We start from the raw sequence: 22144 nt of genomic DNA on the forward strand, positions 1-22144 counted from the left end.
CTGGGCCCTTCTGTGCCTTCTAGAGTCTATCTGTTAATCCTTTATCAGAAACTTCAAGTTTTAAAGCTATGGGGAAAAGGTTATGGAGATTAGCTAATAAAGTTTGCTTGCTTTTTTTTATTTTAAATTCTAACTGTATTTATCAGTATCATACAATTTCTCTTTTAAACCCAGGAGTGGAGGAGTGGCCTAGTGGGTACAGCACCGGTCTTGCAATCCTGATATGGCCAGTTCAAATCCCACTGCTGCTCCTTGTGATCTTGGGCAAATCACTTACCCTCCATTGCCTGAGGTACAAGCTTAGATTGTGAGCCCTCCTGGGACAGAGAAATATCCATTGTACCTGAATGTAACTCACTTTGAGCTACTACTGAAAAAGGTGTGAGCAAAATCCAAATAAATAAATAAGCTGTGGCAGAAACTTCAAGTTTTAAAACTATGGGGAAAAGGGTATGGAGATTAGCTAATAACGTTTACTTGCTTCTTTTTTTATTTTAAAGTTCTAACTGCATTTATCAATATCCTACAATTCCTCTTTTAAACCCTAATCTTTAAGTTGCCAAGCTCGGAATAAAATAATGTCACTTACCCACAGAGATGTCCTCTTCTCTCAGTTAGTGAAATTGCCACTTTCACATATAAATGCCAGCACATATATACAGAAGTTGCCAAAGAATGCCACTTCTTTCTTTTTTTTCTACAGGCAGGGCCAGCTTAACCACTGGACCAGATGAGACTCAGGTCCAAGGTGCCAGCAATTAAGAGTACCAAAATACCCAGTCTCTGACCTCACTTGATCTACAGGTTAAGCCTTTTCTCCTCCAACCCCCAGTCTGGTCTCTGTCCTTTTCTTTTCTCTTCCCCCTCCCCGCAAGTCTGGCACTATTCCCCTCACCTCTCTTACTGCCCTGTGGTCCTGTAAAGTTTACATCAGTTGCCGGTGATAGCATGACAGGCTTCCCTGGGTCTTCCCACTGCTGTGGCCTGCCTCTTCTAATGCAATTTCCTGTGGGTGGGATGTGGCAGAGGGAATACCCAAGGGCTGGCTGAAGGCAGCCTATCATACTGCTGCTGCTGCCGGCAACTCCGCTCAGGAGTGAGAGAGGTGAGGCAGCAGGAGGGGGACAGAGAGAATATATGAGGAGGGAGGGATAAATGTCAAATCCAGGGGGGGGGGGGGAGGGTGGCGCTGCCAAGTCAAGTGGGCTCAAGGCACCACTATCTCTTAAGCCAGCCCTGTCTACAGATATGTGCTGCTTTGTAAAATCGTTGCCCACACTCATGTATTTGCCAGTTTTATCTTATGTATTTTATAAAAAGCTGTATAAATGTGCAATATGCTTAATGGAGCTTAGCGGAGGTTGGATGGCAGAGGCGGGGCTGGTGGTTGGTAGGCGGGGCTAGTGCTGGGCAGACTTATACGGTCTGTGCCCTGAAAAAGACAGATACAAATCAAGGTAAGGTATACACAAAACGTAGCATATATGAGTTATCTTGTTGGGCAGACTGGATGGAGCGTGCAGGTGTTTTTCTGCCGTCATCTACTATGTTACTATCCAGCTCATTTTTGAAAGTGATCGCCGGTCATCTTCCGAAACAAATCGGGAGATGGCCGGCGATCTTGCAAAAGCAGCCAAATCGGTATAATCGAAAGCCCTTATTTTGACACCATCACTGCTTTCCCGTCGCAGAGCCGGGGAAAGTTCAAGGGGGCGTGTTGGCAGCAACGCGAAGGCGGGACATGGGTGGGCATGGGCGGGGTTATGAAATGGCCGGCTTTAGCCCATAATAGAAAAAAAACCCGGCGATGAAGAGCATTTGGCCGCTTTTACTTGGTCCCTTTTTTTTCAGGTCCAAGCTGCAAAAAGGTGGCCGAACTGACCACATGACCACCGGAAGGAATCGGGGATGACCTCCCTATACTCCCCCAGTGGTCACCAACCCCCTCCCAGCATAAAAAACAGGTTACAAATAATTTTTTGCCAGCCTCTATGCCAGCCTCAAATGCCGTACCCACCTCCATGACAGCAGAATGTGTTCTGTCCTCCGACAGCCTTTGCCTGCTTGTGATGTGGCTCTGGGGTGAGTGTGGCACCTTTTCTGTTATTTGCACTGCAGAGTCACATCAACAATGCATTGTGGTGGGTATAGGTATTGGTAGTTGGTAGGCTCTGCTTTTCCCCCTGTTTACTGGGTCAGAGTGTGCCCCGTTTTGTTTCCTGTTGTAGTCCATGCGGTAGTGGCCATTTTTGTAAGACAGTTTTAGATCCCTTTCCTCTGTTACCCACATCAGAGAACGTAGTTCTTACCTTGAATGGTGCTGAAAGAGGGCATTGTACACCATTGTGCCAGCACTGACCTACTGCTAATCTTAGTACCAGGGAACTCTTTGTCAGTGGGGCACAACCTCTGATCTGCAGTTAACTGTGAGTAAACGTGCTTATTTCAAGAAAGGACTTTTTCAGAGAGATTAGACTTCAGGTGTGAACTGGTGTGCCAAAGTTATACAGCAGCAATAAGTCCTAGAGGCTGTATGCAGGTCCCTGGAGCAGTTTTAGTGGGTGCAGTACATTTGTGGGTAGTGGTTTTTTTTTTTTTTTTTGGGGGGGGGGGGGGGGTTGGGGGGCTCAGCTCCCAAAGTAAGGGAGCTATGCACGTGGGAGCTTTTCTGAAGTCCACCGCAGTGACCCCTAGGGAGCCCGGTTGGTGTCCTGGCATGTCAGGGGGGCCAGTGCACTAAAAAAGCTGGCTTCTCCCATGGCCAAATGCCTTGAATTTGGCCGGGGTTTGAGATGGCCGACATAACTTTCCATTATCGCTAAAAAACGAAGCCGGCCATCTCAAACCCTGGCCAAATCCAATGCATTTGGCTGGCTGGAACCGTATTATCGAAACAAAAGATGGCCCGGCCATCTTTTTTGAAAATACGGGTCTGGCCAGCTGTTTGTGGCGCCACCAAAATACATCGCCGGCCATGTATTTCGCCGGCGCCGTTCGATTATTCCCCTCTATGTTACTATGTTATCTGAAATGATATTGAAATGTCAACAGCATAACCCATGTTGTTTGATGTCATTATGAAATGAAAATGTGCATATAAAACACATAATTTCATGGATTTTTTTTGTCATCAATAGTGCACATTCTTTTAGAAGAGGGGGCGCTCTTTCCCAATAGTGCACCCATGCGTGAGCCACCATCTTTGGGAAGAGTACGCACTCTTTCCAAAAACTGCACATTCTTCTGAAAGAGTGCACAGTCTTAAAGACATTGCTTGAAATACTCCAAAGAAAATTAACATTTCTGTAAATCACATGGTAGTGATGCAAAACAAAAATATTTTTGGTTGCATATCCCTAAAAATCTCTGCACTGAGCAAAGCCTTTTGTAAAACACTGAGGGGCCCTTTTACAAAGGCATGCCAAAAAGTGTCCTACATTAGTGTGGGCGCGTGTATTGTACGAGCGCTGTACCATTTCTCTAGCGCATCTGGAAAAAGGGTTGTTTTTGGGGGGGCCAGGAAATGGACGTTTGGCAAAATGAAGACCAATGTGTGTTTATTTACGGCCTGAGCCCTTAATGCCACCCATTGACTTAGTGGTAAGGGCTCATGTGGTAACTGTCCAGCGTGCGCCAACTGCCGATTACCGAAAATAGCAAATTATTTTCTACCACTTGTTTTCGGCATATGCCAAACTCGGAATTACCACCAGGCGCATGTTCTAGCTGGGCGATAATGCTGATTTGACGCACACTGCACATGCGTAGGCCCATACGCACCTTTGTAAAAGGGCCCCTAAAGAAACGTGTATGTCCCACATTGAGCACCTGTGCAAAATGTGCCTTCAAATCTGGTCATTGCAATGACAGTCTTCAACTAGGGGCAAAGTACAAGGGCTCTTTCTGAAACCCTGTGACCTTAAGTCCTGGATCCAGCTATTAGCTTTATGTTCACTTTTAAAATTTCTGTACCTCTGGACTTGAGGTGGATTTAATAAGTGTGATGTGATCAGAATTTATTGTTAATGTCTGTGATACAATAGTTGTAGCAAAGCAGCTTGTGACAAGGCCCTCATTCTTTATAGAATAAAACCATGGCTGCCTATAACTGTATTCTTATAGACTGTTATTAGGGAAATACATTTTTGTTAGCATAAATTTGATCATTAGCCTGCATTAGAAATTTGGGGCCCTGTTTACTAAGCTGTACTAGTGTTTTTAGCGCGGACTAAATGCTAGAGAAATCCATAGGAATATATGGGTGTCTTTAACGTTTAGCGTATGCTCAAGTTTGGCATGTGCTAAAAAAGTTAGTGCGCCCTTACCACTGCTTAGTAAACAGGGCCCTTAGTGTGTTAAATAAATGTAATGTACGTTAACCTACAAGTTAATGTGTGTTAAGTCAATAGGTGCTCTTTTATGCAAACAAATGTGTGACATAAAAAAAAAGTCCAAAAATCTGAATGGAACATTTTGGCCTGTGTGCATCCCAAACCTACTAGTAACTTGCAGTCAACATATCAATTAAACAAATGTTGGGTTTTCTTTTTGTGCAGTGAAACTTACATATGCACACACATATTACACTAACTTCTAAGGTTGCTGTTTCGTGATTATTTTCAGGAGGGAGTGGAGGAGTGCCCTAGTGGTTAGAGCACTAGTCTTGCAATCCAGAGGTGGCCAGTTTAAATCCCACTGCTGCTCCTTGTGATCTTGGGCAAGTCACTTAACCCTGCATTGCCTCAGGTACAAACTTAGATTGTGAGCCCTTCTGGGACAGAGAAATATCCATCCAGTGTACCTGAATGTAACTCATCTTGAGCTACTACTGAAAAAGGTGTAAGCAAAATCTAAATAAATACATTTGGAAAAATTGTAAACAGATTTTCACCCAACATGAACTGAGAATTTGCTATGCATGCGAAGCAAAATTGAGAATCTTCCATTGGTATCACATCTTTTTTCTGGTTGCTGCCTGAGTGTTGTGGTTTGCAAATTTGCTCTGGAACCTGTTCAAAATGACCCCAGAAGCAGGTTCTTTAGAACCGAAACGCCATGCTCTCTGTATAGTAGGCGTCAGGAGCTCTGCTTTGTCTTCAGCGCTGTGCCACTGTGGTGTTAGCTGTTTCTTGGTTTTATTGCAAATTTATATAAAAGCAATTGAAGTTAAAAATTAAATACATTCAATAATTTAAAGGATTCAATCCAGCATAGGAGGCAAATAATTAATATATATGAAGTGCTGCAGATCTGGAATAGCTTAGCACTATAGGAGGTCACATAGCCGATTTGATTTGCCTTATGTTGCCTCCTACCTGATTTTTTTCTTTTTAAGTCTTGTTTTTTTTTTTTTGGTAATATATCCTTATGTTTCTCACCACTGTTGTTCAGGTTTGTAACTCACTTTGATTTTTTCATTTAACATAAACTGTAACATGTTTTTTTCCCCCTTTGGATAGATGTAAAATGCTATATTTATCTGCCTACATGATGCTGTTCATGGAACAATAGATTTTGAAAATGCACAGAGTTGAATACAGATTTTCCAGTTACAAATGGAGTTGAATAAAGTGTGTTCAGCTATTGCAGTTTGTGAGCGGGCATAGAGCCTAGCAGTGGTCTTGTTCATGGAGGAGGCTTCTTTTGAATGGGATTTGACATGCTGATTGGTCATGGGGGTCAGCTCTTTTAAGTGGGAACTGGGAAACCTCTTACTAACATTTCTCAATGGCACAATATACAGCAAATAGAGATCACATAAAGCAAATATTAGGCGAGAAGAAAGGGCTTCCTTTTATATTTCTCCTGTTTTTGAAGATTTGCACTGTTGAGATCCTTTCAAACAGCAGGTTCATTCCCTCCCTCTCTCTCTGTTGACAGGGTAGAGACAGAGAGGTTTATAATATACTATGGGTAAGTGCAGCAAACTGAGTCTTTTATATTTGATGAATCTGTATATTGTTTTGAAAGTGACTGGCTAATACCAGGCACTGCTTTCTTTTATATTTCCTGCAGAATGTCTCTTCTTGCCAGTGCATGCCCTTGTGTGCTGTTTTCTACTTTCAAAGTGTGCTGTTTTGAAGAATTGCATACAGTTATCATGATAACTTACAGATTGGACCAGTGCTGACATATGATGGCCATTCAGTATTGTAATAGATATTTTTTCTTATCATTTATCAGCACTAAAGTTACATACAGCAACGTTAGCTGCACAAATAAACTACGTAAACTTAGGAAAACATAAATTAACCATAAATGTCTTACAATACAGCAAGAACTATTTGACTTATGCAAACTATATAGAAGGCATCTATGGAATTATCCTGTAAGATGCCATGAATGAGCTGACCCTTCCCCATACTCCTGACATTATGGTGGGAGTGGGGGTGAAGGAGTAGTCCTGGAGCTTCAGCTGAAGAGAGAGACAGATGGTCGATTGGTGCATGAATTTATTCATGTACTAATAAGGAGAAATGGTGCTTTAGGAAGAGAATGTTGAGGTTTTGGTGGGAAGAATTTTTTGTAAAGACCTGCACTCCCAAAAAAGGGTTTTGAAAGTAGTATTTTTTGTCTATTAGATTGTAAGCTCTTTGAGCAGGGACTGTCTTTCTTCTATGTTTGTGCAGCACTGCGTACGCCTTGTAGCGCTATAGAAATGCTAAATAGTAGTAGTAGTAGATATTTAGTGAATATAGTAGGGATCAACTCATTTATGAGAATTTTTTGCTAGGGATGGGATTTTGGGGGTCTTGTTGTAGCGGTCTGCTTCGTGCAGTTCCCCTTATGAATGGTACCTGATGGTTGGTCTAAATGAATAATTTAACAAAGGTCAAAGGAAAGAGTGGGGGTGGGGTCCGTGTGCGATACTGTCATGGGCCAAAGGGGTGGAAGGAAGTCAAGGTCTTATATTACCACAGGCCATGCTATGTGGGGGTTTTGTGCAAGGCATTTGTTAAGAGTACTGGCTGGTTCTTTACCTACATGAGAGCAAACTGACCTCTGCGTTGAAATTTGATATATGCCATATCCGAAAAGATAAGTAAAATCTCTCGTTATAGAGCTTAAGAATTGAAGCCAACTAGAAATTGATAACAAATGAAATAGCACCAGGGTGTGCATGTGGAAGGATCAGGCAGGGTTCAGTGCTATGATGTTCTAGTATTGCTGTGCATTAAGCCAGAGCCATCACAAATGGTGGTTAGGCAGTACAATGTACACTGAGCGCTAACAAAAACTTAAAAAAATTATTTTAGAAAATAATCAAAACACAAAGTGTTTGATATGGTATGAAGTGCTAAGTGTGTGAAGTTACGTATTGGTATGAATTTATGAATATTATTAAAAGGTAAAATTTAATGCTAAGAAGTGCAGAGTGTTGCACTTGGGGTACAGAAATCCAAAGGAGATGTACCAGATAGGAGGAGAGAGATTGATAAGCACAGCTCAGCAGAGGGACCTTGGGGTGATGGTATCTGAGGATTTCAAGGTGATGAAACAATGCAACAAGGTGGTGGCCATGGCCAGAAGGCTTCTATCCTGCATAGAGAGGGGTATAACCTGCAGAAGAAAGAAGGTGGTGATGCCACTGTACAAGTCATTGATGAGGCCCCACTTAGAGAACTGTATTCAGTCTTGAAGGATGTATCTTGCTAAGGGTGTAAAAAGACTTGAAGCGGTTCAGAGAAAAGTGACAAAAATGGTATAGGGCTTGCGTCACAAGATATATGAGGAGAGACCTGAGGACCTCAACATGTATACCCTGGAGGAAAGGAGGGACAGTGGTGATATGATACAGACATTCAAATATTTGAAAGGTTTTAATCTACAAACCAACCTTTTCCGGAGACAGGAAGGTGATAGAACTAGAGGACATGAACTGAGATTGCAGGGGGGGTTGACTCAGGAATAATATGAGGAAGTATTTTTTCATAGACGGTGGTAGATATATGGAATGCCCTCCCACAGATGGTGGTGAAGATGAAAATGGTAATGGAATTCAAAAATGTGTGGGATAAACACAAAGGTATCCTGTATACAAGGTATGGAAAAGCTTAGTGGTGATTAGATGGCAACACCAGTAATTGGGAAACAAAGCCAGTGCTGGGCAGCCTTCTACATCTGTGCCTTGATCGTGCCTGGACAGATTCAACTTCAGTAGCTGGATAATAAGGCCAGTGCTTGGCAGACTTCTACAGTCTGTACCCTGAAAATGACAAGGACAAATCAAGATCAAGTATGCATATGTAGTATTGCATTATACCTTATACTATGAGTTCATCTTGTTGGGCAGACTGGATGGACCATACAGGTCTTTATCTGCCATTATCTGCTATCTTAAAAACTGGAGAAAGTCCTAAAAGTAGGGTAGATAGGCTCTTCCAAAAAACCAAGGGAGATGTAAGTTCTGAAGATGATTGTTATTAGAACAACTCTAAAAACTTAACACAGCTGCTGTGTTTCGGTGTGAAAACGTCTGCTTCAGGAGTTTGTGATGTTCGTTGTGCAAGGATAGATAATGTTTCCAAGACAACATGCAACTTTAAAGTAGATCTGAAGTCTGTAGGTACACTAGTAATTTCTCTCAGCAATAAAGCAGAGAGCCGGTTCGACTGTTTGTTAATGTGGTTTTGTCATATATTCAGAAACTAGCTGTACTCACGGTAATCTTGGCGTCTTTCAGCGTCTTCAGATTGAGCAGTATTTGTTTGCATTTCTTGGATATTGTGAACTGTTGCAAGACCCCTGATGCAGGCTGATTTGTTGAAACACGGACCGTGTCGGGTCTGTCCAATAAAATTTGAGTTGACGCCTCCTAGTTCTGAAGGCTCCTTGTGTTTTTGTTCTCTACTAAGAAAACCCATAAATGTAGGAGATATTTTTTGTTAATGTGAACTGGTGTGTTGCAACTGAGAGCTCTTTTTGAAGTTTCCTTGTAAACATATAGGGGCCCTTTTACAAAGCTGTGGTAAAAAGTGGCCTTAGAGCACCCTTACGCAGGTCTTTCCCACTTGGTAGCCACTTCTTGCCATGGCTAGAAAATGGGTCATTTTCCATTTTCTGGTTTAATGGCCATGCGCTAATGTTGCCATTAGCTTGCGATCATTAGCAAAAATTATTGCATAAGTCCGTACCGCCACCTATTTTGTAGGTGGTGAGGGCTCATGTGCTAATCCTGCACTAATCAGTTAGGACATAGTGATGTAGCTGTGCTAACTGATTAGCACAGAAATGCACACTCTGTCTCAAGTAGAGAGCTGCACGGCTTCCGTCCCCGCGGGAATCCCGCGGAACCCGCGGGATTCCCGCAGGGATGGAGGCAGTTCCTGCGGGGTTCCCGCGGGGATGGAAGCAGTTCTGCGGGGTTCCCGCGGGGACGGAGGCAGTTCCTGCGGGGTTCCCACGGGGATGGAACCAGTTCTGTGGGCTTCCCGTGGAAGTGTAAGCTGCACCTGCACCAGCCTCTCATCTACCGAATACCAATTTATTTGAGTGCTGTCTCCTCCTCCTCCTCCTCTTCTTCCTTGCTTTAACAGCATAAATGTGGAAAGTCTTGCATTAAGGAGGTGGTAGAGTCACAAATGATGACGGAATTCAAAAAGGCGTGCTAACCTTAAATGGCTGCATGTGTGTGGATATGTCAAGTGACACTTAGATGGCGACTCTGGCTGTGATGAACTAGAGCTGATACCTGGCAGACTTGTATGGTCTGTGTCTCATACATGGCAATCTGGTATAGGATGGGCTGGAAAGGGCTTAGACAGCAACTTCAGTGGCTGGAACATGAGGACAGTGCTGGACAGACTTTTATGGTCTGTGTCCCACAAATGAGAACATGAATAGGCTGGAGTGGGCTTCGATGGCAACTCCAGCAGTTGGAACATAAGGATGGGGCCAGATAGACTTCTGTGGTCTTTGTTCCAGAAACACGAAAGAAAGACCATAATCCAATATAATATCACACTCGTTGATTTAATGATGAATTGATCATGAGTGTGACTATTGGGCAGAGTGGATGGACCCTTCAGGTCTATTTGCTGTCACTTACTATGTTACTATTAATCCTCTTTGCTCCCAGGCTGATGCGCAGACCTCAGCTCTGACACAGGCACGAGAATCAGATGTCACCTGACCTACTGGCGCATGCATGTGGCGACCTCTCAGCACACACTGCCAGTGAATCAGAGACAAATCTTACATGTGCGCACCAGAGTGTTCCAAGTTCCAACTTCCGTTCCTTCCTTGCCTACAGTGCTGTGGCTCAAATCCAGAGAGAGACTGAGGGAGCTGACTGGAACTTTCTTTTATGTACTATTAAATTCTTGTGGGGATGGGTTAAATTCTTACGGGGATGGGTGGGGATGGGTTAAATTCTTGCGGGGACGGGTGGGGACGGGTTGGGATGGTTTAAATTTTTGCGGGGATGGGTGGGGATGGGTAAGATTCCAGTGGGGATGGGTGGGGACGGGTAAGATTCCAGCAGGGATGGGCGGGGATGGGTAAGATTTCTGTCCCCGTGCAACTCTCTAGTCTCAAGACACCCCCCCCCCCCCAGCATGTAGGTAATGTACGCATATTTGCAACTAAGGGCCCTATTTACTAAGCTGCACTAGAGGCGTGCTAGCATTTGTAGTGCACGCTAAGCATTAGCGCACGCTAACCTTGTAGATACCCATAATATTACTATGGGCATCTACACAGCGTGCACTAATTTTTAGCATGCGTTAAAAACACTAGCACACCTTAGTAAACAGAGCCCTTACTGTGGAACACCTCTGTGCACCCCATGGTACACCATATTAAGCTGCGGTAAGCACGCATTTCTGCTTACTGCAGCTTGGTAAAAGGGCCCCTTATAGTGAAGTATAAATCAATGAAATATATCTTTTTCTAACCTGTAGAAATTACTACCATTTTAGCCCCAAATCGGTCAATACCCCAGAGGAGGCAGCTTTGCCAGGGTTTTTGGTGGGTTAGTTTAGGTTCACTTCATATCTCTGGGTTAAGTTTGGCACTCAGCTTTCCTCTTTCCTTGAAATTTGAGGTGTTGTGAAGTCTTATTTCCATCAATTTTCTGTTAGTCTCCTTTTCCCCAATTCTAAGGACTTCATAAATAGTGTAATCTTTGCCTAAATTCTAATGTATTTGCATAATTATTGATCTCACCATGTTACTTACCATACAGGTATTTTGCTTGGCTGTTTCTGTATTGTTGTAGTTATTAGTGAAATAATTAAAATAATAAAAACACTGTATAGAGAAGGGGTAGGGCTGGATAAACTGCCACCTCAGCCTGCCACAGCACTCACCCACCCTCTTTGCTCCTTACTGGCATCCAGAAGGAGGAAAGAGAGCTCAGATCCCCATACTTCAAAGGAGGAGGTACTCCTGAAGCTAACCAAATCATCACATATGGTTTTCTGCGCTCTGTTGGTTTTTGATGATGCTATTGATGTTTACTTGAAATTGTGATTAACTTTTATGAACACACTTCTCTGTGATTAATTCTTGCTTTTCTGGTGTGTGTGTGTTTTTGGGGGGGTGCTTTTTAAATTAAAATTGTCAAGTCTTAGATTGATTTCTAGTTTTCTGATTTTATCTTTGACTCTTTTTAGCCTCGTTTTGATTATATGTGTTTGTACTCTAAGGGCCCTGTTTACTAAAGTGCACTAGTGTTTTTAGTGTGTGCTAAAATTAGCGCTCACTAAAGTTAGAGACACCCATAGGAATATATGAGTGTCTCTAGCATTAGTGTGCATTAATTTTTAGCGTGTGCTAAAAATGTTAGCACACTTACAGCGCAACTTAGTAAAAGGACCCTAAGATATCTAACTAGTAGTCCACTAATTGGAAAGTTTCCCCCTTTTGCCTTTTTCAGGATCAGTGTGGCAAATCAGATCCTTAAATCTGGATTTACGAGTCGTGAGATAATCATTTTGGAAAATGATGATCCTGGTGGAGTGTTTGAGTTCTCCTCTGCTACCAGGGGACCCTATAGTATAAGAGTAAGTGCCAGAAAATACAGGACACTTTCTTATCTTGATAGAATAAATGGTGTTCTTTTCTTCAAATGATAATGCTAATACATTATTTTCTTTTCCTGCGGTTTCTAAATGGAACTCGTTCTCTCCATGCATTAGAACAGAGTTGAATTATTTAGCGTTTTGTAAAAAGCTTAAGATGTTTCTATTTGCTAAATGATAATCTTTGTGAGTAGCTTTAGGATATATTTTTATTTTTTTATATTTGCATTAATGCTGATATATTTGAACTTTGTAGTATTATAATTTAATTGTATTTAACTTTTTTTTATATAAACCACATTTGACTCATATTTGGGTATATAACGATATGTAAGAGTTGTATTAGTTTTGGTACTGAATATTGTTTTTCTCTTTTTAGGAAGGGGAGTCTGTTCAACTGAGAATCAGGCGGTCCAAAGGTACACTTGTCAAACAGTTTCTGCGCTACACTGTAGAGCCAAAGAACAATGATGAATTCTATGGAAAGCTCGGCATCTTGGAGTTTAAGCCTGGTGAAAATGAGATTGTTATAACACTGCTAACAAGGATGGATGGCATACCAGAGGTACTCTTCACTTTGCTCATGCCTTATGACTTGTACTTTCCATATCTGAAAAATCATGTGCACTCTGATATGTCCCAAAGAACACAAACCACGAAGTGATCATTAAGAACCCATGAAGCAGTTTTCACATTATAAAGGAAAAACTATGGCAATACCTTGAGGCTCATTTTCGAAAGAGAAAAACATCCAAAAAGTGTCATAAAGAACCATTTGGATGATTTCTTCTCAAAACGTTCAAATCGGTATTTTCAAAACCTGTTTTGCAGATATCAATCTATGCATTTCATCTGCAGTGTATCCAAATCACAAGGGAGTGTGTTGGGGGGGGGGGGGGGGGGGGCATGAGAAAGGCGGGATTAGATCTTTTACAGCCATAATGGAACAAAACCAATTTGTCTAGGACAAAAACCTCAACATTTTGGTCTAGACCTGTTTTTCTAACGAATAAGACACAAAAAGGTGCCCTAAATGACCAGATGACCACTGGAAGGTGGTCACTGACCCCCTCCCACCCCCAAAAATGTGAATTATAATGGTACTCATCAGCATCTATGACAGCCTCAGATGTTATACTCGGGTCCGTTAGAGCAGCATGCAGATCTGTGAAGTGGTATAGAGATGGGTGCAGCACACTGTAGACAGGTCCATATCTCCCCCTACCTGTTACACTTGTGGTGGAAACTGTGAGTCCTCCAAAACTCACCAGAAACCCACTATACCCACATATAGGTGTCCCCTTCACCCATAAGAGCTACTGTAGTGGTGTACAGTTTGGGGTAGTAGGTTTAAGGTGAGTTTTGGAGAGCTCAGCAGACAAGATAATGGAGAAATGGTGAGATATGTACTCGGGAGCATTTATATGAAGTCTACAACAGTGTCTCCTAGGGTGCCCCATTGCTCTACTTGGATGTCTGGGGGACCAGTCTACTAAAAGTGTTGATCCCTCCATCTCAGTGGCTTGATTTTCTACATTTTTCACTTGTACATTTTCTTTTTGAGAATGGCACAAAACCTTGTTACGAATGGTATTTTCAAAAACAAAAAAAGATAAGACATTTTGTGGTTTTGAAAATGGTCATCTTTTCTATTTGGATTTGGGACATTTAGCACATAAAATTCAAAGTCCTACTTAGATATCATATCGAAAATGCCTGTCCTTATGACATCTCTTTAGCATAAAGAAGCTATCAGTTGCCGCTTATAAGATGTACCATTAGCACATGGTCATTAAAGAATTTTAGCGCATGAGCACTGACTGCCACCCATTTTGTAGGCAGAAAGGGCTCATGCGGTATTCCTGCACTAATCAGGTAGTACACAGTAATGTAGCTGTGCTAACTGATTAATGCAGGAGTGCCAACTCTACACCCCCTTAAAAAATATATATATATTTTAGTGCACTGTTAGCACACACTGATTTCGTAGTTAATGCAGGATGCCTGAACGCATCCCACAATATGACATTTTAAGCTGTATTAGGTGTGCCTCATGAAATGCCGACTATATTTTTAATAATTATTTGCATGTTCTAGTTAGATGAAACCTATTCAGTAGTCCTCAGCAGCCACAGTGAGTCGCCAAGCACTCTGGGAGCTGCCATAAGAGTCAATATAACCATTCTGAAGAATGATGATCCACATGGAATAATCGAGTTTATTACTGATGGACTGATGGTGACCATAAATGAAACAAAAGGAGAAGACTTTTATGCTGGTAATTTTCTAGTCATAATGTTCTCCTGGCATCCTTAGAGATATGAAATAAAGTGAAAACAATATGTATTCTCTCTTATTAACTCCCGTGGTGCAAATCTATTAATATTTTCTCTATTTCTGTTTCTTCTATACTTTTAGAACATCACATGCTTACTACATAGTAATAAAGGGGCCCTTTTACTGAGCCACATAAGCATCTACGTGCGCCCAACATGCGCCAAAATGGAGTTATCGCACAGCTACCGCGTGGCTCTTGCAGTAATTTTATTTTTGGCACGTGTCTGATACACATTGCTGAAAAATAATTTTTATTTTCTGCTGTGCATATCGAAGTGGCATTTGGTGTGTGTAGGTCATTACCGTCCGTTTAGCATGTGAGACTTTACCACTAGGTCAATGGCTGGTGGTAAGGTTTCAGACCCAAAATGGACACATGGCAATTTTCATTTTGCCGCAAGTCCATTTTCGGCAAAAATTTTAAAAAGACATTTTTTTGTAGGTGTGCTGAAAAATAATTCTGTGCGCACCCAAAACATACGTCTACACTACCATAGGCCATTTTTCAGCGCACCTTAGTAAAAGGACCCCAAAGTTAATAAATGTATGTGAAAATGTTGTTGTGCTTAAGAAATAACTGCTTATCTTGTCCGTTGTCTCAAACAAAAAGTAAGTGATTAGTTTATTTTCTGCCTTGAAAATGCTAGGGTTGATCAGACAAGTATTGACAAGACAAGATAATGTTATCATCAATCAAACAGAGATAGAATATGAGGGTTTAAGAATATCTCCATAGTACTCTGTGACTGTCCAGCTTATTTTTGAAACAGAAAAACGCCTATATTGGGACCCAAATTGGGAGATGGGCGTCTTTCTCCCGTGGGCGCCCAAATCGGTATAATCGAAAGCCGATTTTGGGCATTTCCAACTGCAATCCGTCGCGGAAACGGGTAAAGTTGACGGGGGTGTCGGAGGCGTGGTGAAGGCGGAACTGGGGCGTGGTTATCGGCCGAGGAGAGATGGGCGTCTTTAGCTGATCGAAAAAAAGGAGTTTTTACCGCGATTTGGGGTCACTTTTTTTGGACCCTTTTTTTTCACGAACAGGTCCCAAAAAAGTGCCCCAACTGACCAGATGACCACTGGAGGGAACCGGGGATGACCTCCCCGGACTCCCCCAGTGGTCACTAACCCCCTCCCACCAAAAAAAACCCACTTTAAAAACTTTTTTTCCAGCCTCTATGCCAGCCTCAAATGCCGTACCCACCTCCGTGACAGCAGAATGTGTTCGATCCTCTCACAGCCTTTCCCTGGGTCAGATGTGGCTCTCGGGTGCACTACAGGGTCACATCAGCATTGCATTGTGGTGGGTGTAGGGTATTGGGCTCCGTGATCTCATTAGCTTGTGTTACAGTCTCACGATGTTGGTAGTTGGTAGACTCTTCTCCCATGGTGCTTTCTCCCCTGCCTACTGGGTCAGAGTGTGCCCTGTTGTGTTTCCTGTTGTAGTCCATGCGGTAATGGCCATTTTTGTAAGCCAGTTTTAGTTCCCTTTCCTGTGTTAGCCACATTACAGAACTTAGTTCTTCCCTTGAATGTGGCTGAAAGAGGGCATTGTACACCATTCTGCCAGCTCTGACCTACTGCTAATCTCAGTACCAGGGAGACTCGTTGCCAGTGGGGAACAACCTCTGATCTGCAGTTAACTGTGAGTAAAGGCGGTTATTCCAATAAAGGACGTTTTCGGAGAGATTAGTCTTCAGGTGTCAACTGGTGTGCCAATGTTATACAGCAGCAACAAGTCCTAGAGGCCTGCATGTATGCAGGTACCTGGAGCACTTTTAGTGGGTACCGCAGTGCACTTCAGCCAGGTGGACCCAGGCCCATCCCCCCCTACCTGTAACACTTGTGCTGGTAAATGGGAGGCCTCCAAAACCCACTGTACCCACATGTAGGTGCCCCCTTCACCCCTAAGAGCTATGGTAGTGTTGTACATTTGTGGGTAGTGGGTTTTGGGGGAGGGGGGTTGGGGGCTCAGCACCCGTGGTAAGGGAGCTATGCATGTGGGAGCGTTGTCTGAAGTCCACCGCACTGACTTCTAGGGTGCCCAGTTGGTGTCCTGGCATGTCATGGGGGCGAGTGTACTACAAATCGTTGCCCCTCCCACGACCAAATGGCTCGGATTAGGACGTTTTTGAGCTGGGCATTTTTAGTTTCCATTATCTGTAAAAAAACAAATGCCCAGCTCAAAAACGTCCATTTTTTCGAAAATACGGTTCGGCCCGCCCCTTCATGGACCCGTTTTCGGAGATAAACGCCCATGGAGATAGGCGTTTCCGTTCGATTATGCCCCTCTGTGTCATCCATTACTAAGATATGTTGCAATCTCACACAATCAATTGCTCAACACACCTATTCCCAGTATCTCTTCCATATCTCTCCACATGTTATATTATCAGTTCTCATCATTAATATCAATTTTTCTATGATAGCAATCTCATGCACAAGTCTGCAGTGATGCATAGACAAAGGGAGGGGACTTCCACATTGTAGCTATTGTATAGTGAGCAGCATGAACCATAAATGTCTCTGCATCAGCTGTCATTATTGCCCCTCCCCCCAACCTTCCCAGCAGATGCAGTCCTGGCATTTGATGTAACTGCTTGGCACTCCTATCCTGCCCATGCCCCTCCCACGTCCATGCCCCTCTCACAATTACATGCTATAGAACTGACATTAACATTAAAGAATAGTGCTTTAGTGTAGTTACACATGTAACTGCAAATTAGGGCAATCAGTGTCAATTAACTCCAATATTGGTTGTTAGCATCAATTTACATATTTATTTATTTGTGACATTCATATCCCAAATTATCCCAAACAAGTTTGAGTTCAGTATGCCTTACAATAAACAGTATAGGATACATAACTATGAATAATGCATTTGTTGTAAGAAACCAATTTCACAATACAATATCATAAACATACTGGGATAGCTATTATATTACATATAATTAGGCAATTAAGTTATGTGCATAACTGGCAGTATTCTGCATGAGTAATTTTCAGGGAAATTTTCCAAAGAGAAGGGAGCCCATCTTCCAACACAAATCGGGAGATGGGCGTCCTTCTCTTAGGGTCGCCCAAATCAGCATAATGGAAAGCTGATTTTGGGCGCCCTCAACTGCTTTCTGTCACGGGGACGACCAAAGTTCATGGGGGCGTGTCAGCACCGTACCAAAGGCGGGACTGGGACGTGATTAAGAGATGGGCATCCTCAGCCGATAATGGAAAAAAGAAGGTCATACCTGACAAACATTTGGCCAACTTTACTTGGTCCATTTTTTTTCATGACCAAGCCTCGAAAAGGTGCCCGAACTGACCAGATGAACACTGGAGGGAATCGGGGATTACTCACACAGTGGTCACCAACCCCCTCCCACCCAAAAAAAAAAATTTAAAACATTTTTTGACAGTCTCTATGCCAGCCTCAAATGTCATACCCAGCTCCATCACAGCAGTATGCAGGTCCCTGGAACAGTTTTTAGTGAGTGCAGTGCACTTCAGGCGGGTGGACCCAGGCCCATCCCCCCTACCTGTTACACTTGTGGTGGTAAATGTGAGCCCTTCAAAACCTACCAGAAACCCACTGTACCCACATGGAGGTGCCCCCCTTCACCCCTTAGGGCTATGTTAGTGGTGTATAGTTGTGTGGAGTGGGTTTTGGGGGGGTTTGAGGGGCTCAGCACCCAAGGTAAGGAAGCTGTGCACCTGGGAGCAATTTGTGAAGTCCACTGCAGTACCCCCTAGGGTGCCCGGTTGGTGTCCTGACATGTGAGGGGGACTAGTGCAGTACGAATGCTGGCTCCTTCCGTGACCAAATGCCTTGGATTTGGTCGTTTTTGAGATGAGCGTCCTCGGTTTCCATTATGGCCGAAAACTGGGTACGACCATCTCAACATTTAGGTCGACCATCTCTAAGGTTGACCTAAATGTTGATATTTGGGCGTCCCCAACCCTATTATAGAAATGAAAGATGGACGCCCATCTTGTTTCGATAATACGAGTTTCCCCGCCCCTTCGCTGGGACGTCCTTAGAGATGGTTGTCCCCGTTTGAAAATGCCCCTCTTTGCGTGCTAAGTGCAACAATGTGCACACAAGATTATAGATTGAGGAGATTGATGCCTACTGATATACAGTAATATGATAAATCATGTCCTTGGTATTCTATTTACAGAGTGCTCTGTTTTTTAAATGTGAGCAAAACAAACCTTTGAGCAGTTGGCTAAGCTGGGTACTTACCTCAGTTATTTTAAATCTTATTTTTTTGTACACGACCCAAGTTCTAAATTCAGGCAGGCACACACACATATATAATTGCACATTTTGGAAGTCCTAAGTACCATAGATGGTTTCTGATGTTTTTTTCACTTTTGAAAAGACATCCCCATCTGCTTGTGATGAGTTGCATCTTGTGTGGGCTATAAAGAGAGAAGGCTCACTAGAGAAAAATAAAACTCATAAGTACATAAGTAGTGCCACACTGGGAAAGACCAAAGGTCCATCCAGCCCAGCATCCTGTCACCGACAGTGGCCAATCCAGGTCAAGGGCACCTGGCACGCTCCCCAAACGTAAAAACATTCCAGACAAGTTATACCTAAAAATGAGGAATTTTTCCAGTCCATTTAATAGCGGTCTATGGACTTGTCCTTTAGGAATCTATCTAACCCCTTTTTAAACTCCGTCAAGCTAACCGCCCGTACCACGTTCTCCGGCAATGAATTCCAGAGTCTAATTACACGTTGGGTGAAGAAAAATTTTCTCCGATTCGTTTTAAATTTACCACACTGTAGCTTCAACTCATGCCCTCTAGTCCTAGTATTTTTGGATAGCGTGAACAGTCGCTTCACATCCACCCGATCCATTCCACTCATTATTTTATACACTTCTATCATATCTCCCCTCAGCCGTCTCTTCTCCAAGCTGAAAAGCCCTAGCCTTCTCAGCCTCTCTTCATAGGAAAGTCGTCCCATCCCCACTATCATTTTCGTCGCCCTTCGCTGTACCTTTTCCAATTCTACTATATCTTTTTTGAGATACGGAGACCAGTACTGAACACAATACTCCAGGTGCGGTCGCACCATGGAGCGATACAACGGCATTATAACATCCGCACACCTGGACTCCATACCCTTCCTAATAACACCCAACATTCTATTCGCTTTCCTAGCCGCAGCAGCACACTGAGCAGAAGGTTTCAGCGTATCATCGACGACGATACCCAGATCCCTTTCTTGATCCGTAACTCCTAACGCGGAACTCATGCTACCCACATAGAATTATTCTATATTCAGACCTGTCAATCTTCCTTGGGTAAGAGAGAAATAAGTCCCTCTTCAGTCATGCTGATGTTACCACAGATTCAGATCACAACGCTTTCCTGAACCATGCATAAATCAGTCAGACACTGTCAGACAAGAAAGAGAAGCCACTTGTATTCTGTTCTAATCTGTTAACAAAAGGAACAAGATCCAGCCAAAAACTTCATGATGCTTTCCAATTAATAACAGTGCAGTGCTTAATCAGTATTTAGAATTCAAGTTTATTATTCCTTCGTCCTTCTCTCTTTCAAGCAAAAGAATGATCGGCTCTGACATTTGCCCTACAGGAATCTTCTTACAAATTTCTGGTGGGATATAGCAGGCAAATGTGTTAAAATCTTCCTTAGATAGAATGTGATACATGATTTCAAATTGACATCTTCATTAATTTAAAAAGCATTTATAAGCTTTTGCTAAGATCTGTTAATCACTTCAACTAAGTAAATCCTACCAAACAAGTACAACATAAATTCTATCTTGAAAAATGCCCTCCAAAAGATGTAGTCCCCCCCCCCCCCAAAAAAGTAGCCAAACAAACAAATAAAAACAAAATGACTGTGATTCCTCTGACATAGTAGAGACTGGAAATCTTCTGTTGTATACATACAGTGCCAATCTCAAATCCAATCCATAGACTAGAAACTATCTCCTTATTGCTTTGGAGTAACGTATAAAAAAACAGTAAGAGGAGGAAAAACCTCAAAGCCACCTGGGTTTTGGGCTCACTTAACACCCACTGTCTTCAAAGCACTCGCCAGGTCCAAAATCATCATTGGCCAAAAACCTCCTCCAATTGTATATTTTTATTTTGTTTTTATTTCTGCTTTAATTCTGATTTTCAGTCTGCTTGCAAATATTGAAACAAAAAAAAATCAACTTATGCAAACTGAAAAATAACAATTGGTAACTGAAGTCACTTAACTTCCAAAAATCTTCCTTCTAAGACTGTTCGGGCTGTTGAACACCCGGTGCCGATACTCCCTGGTTTGGATTTGAGATTTTTCAGATTCTGTAGTAGAGTTCAGTACATACTGTGCCAGCCACTTTGATGCAGCAGCTACTCACAAGAGGTCCACTGTATGAGGAAAACTATTAAATATTTACCCTTTTAACAAGGTTTATCTCTGGACAAAGGTAGAGGAAAAATGGGGGGAAAAAATCCTGCCAGTCAAGCTGCAAGTTTTTGTAATGGAGCCCTGATCAACGAGGATTGTAATTTCCTGCAGTTTTAGGAAGGGCAGTAGTCCAAAGGGGGTTAAAATGCAAAACTTTCACCAAAAAGTACTGAGGGATTTTGTTCTAAAGTGCAAAGTTAAAGAAATGGGCAAAAAAGGTTCAAAGTTCTTTCTGTGCAGGTCGTTGCTAGGAAGATAATGTTTCCTTTCTAGAATTTGCTGATTTCTTTGAAGTAAAATTGCTAAATTGACTGGTCCTGGGGAACAACTGTTTACAGCTACTACCACAGCAAACTGCTTGGCCATTAATGATGATGAACCAAGAAGAGGTTCTAACAGTAATATTTGTTGGAATGATTTTGATACAGTTTCCAGATTTGAAATAGGTAAACATCATGTAACTATTCATTCATCTGCTTTTTTACTTGATCAGATTCCTCATACCTATTTGTTGCAATGGAAGGAAATTTTTATGAATTTTTCTAGTAGATCTTGTGAATTTGGCCCTTAAATCTGGCAAAGTACCAGCAGAGCTTAAGACAGCAATTGTAACCTCTATTCCAAAAAAGATTGACGCTCATGTTGGGATTATCCCAGTTATCATCCTATTTCAAACCTTTCTCTGATGTCCAAAGTTTTGGAAAGAGCTGTACTTGGGTAGTTAGTTGACTATCAGGCTTATTTTCGAAAGAGATCGCCGGCGATCTTCCGACACAAATCGGGAGATGGCCGGCCATCTCCTAAAACCGGCCAAATCGGTATAATCGAAAGCCGATTTTTGGACACACTCGCCGGCATTCTGTCGCGGAGGCGGCTAAACTTCAAGGGGGCGTGTCGACAGGGTAGTGAAGGTGGGATGTGGGCGTGCTTACGAGATGGCCGGCTTCAGCTGATAATGGAAAAAAGAAAACCGGCTATGACAAGCATTTGGCCGGTTTTACTTGGTCTATTTATTTTCACGACCTAGTCTCAAAAAGATGTCCAAACTGACCAGATGACCACCGGAAGGAATCGGGGATGACCTCCCCATACTCCTCCAGTGGTCACCAACCCCCTCCCACCCAAAAAAAACCTTTAAAACATTTCCTTCCTAGGAGGGGAAGCCAGTCGGCCAGCTCGTAAAACAAAAAAAGGATCTTGCTGATCAGTTATGCTATGACTTACTTGTTCTGGAGTGCTGTATTTTGTGATACTGTTTTGAGAAATGTTCAAGAAAGACTTCATACAAATTTAAAAAAGTCCCTGCCGTTCATTTTTCCTTAATAGCCATCTTTCTCTCCGAAAGTGCA

The 22144-nt window shown here is 42.6% G+C and overlaps 1 protein-coding gene across 1 annotated transcript in view; it reads left to right on the forward strand.

The window, feature by feature from the left end:
• Window positions 1-22144, forward strand: part of ADGRV1 (adhesion G protein-coupled receptor V1) — a 921762-nt gene that overhangs the window by 68332 nt on the left and 831286 nt on the right. The window contains 3 exon segments of the mRNA XM_030193377.1: window positions 11879-12005; window positions 12403-12588; window positions 14121-14301. Coding sequence (XP_030049237.1) covers window positions 11879-12005; window positions 12403-12588; window positions 14121-14301 — 494 coding nt within the window.

This window comes from Microcaecilia unicolor, chromosome 2, assembly GCF_901765095.1.
Source record: "Microcaecilia unicolor chromosome 2, aMicUni1.1, whole genome shotgun sequence".
Lineage (NCBI taxonomy): Eukaryota > Metazoa > Chordata > Amphibia > Gymnophiona > Siphonopidae > Microcaecilia > Microcaecilia unicolor.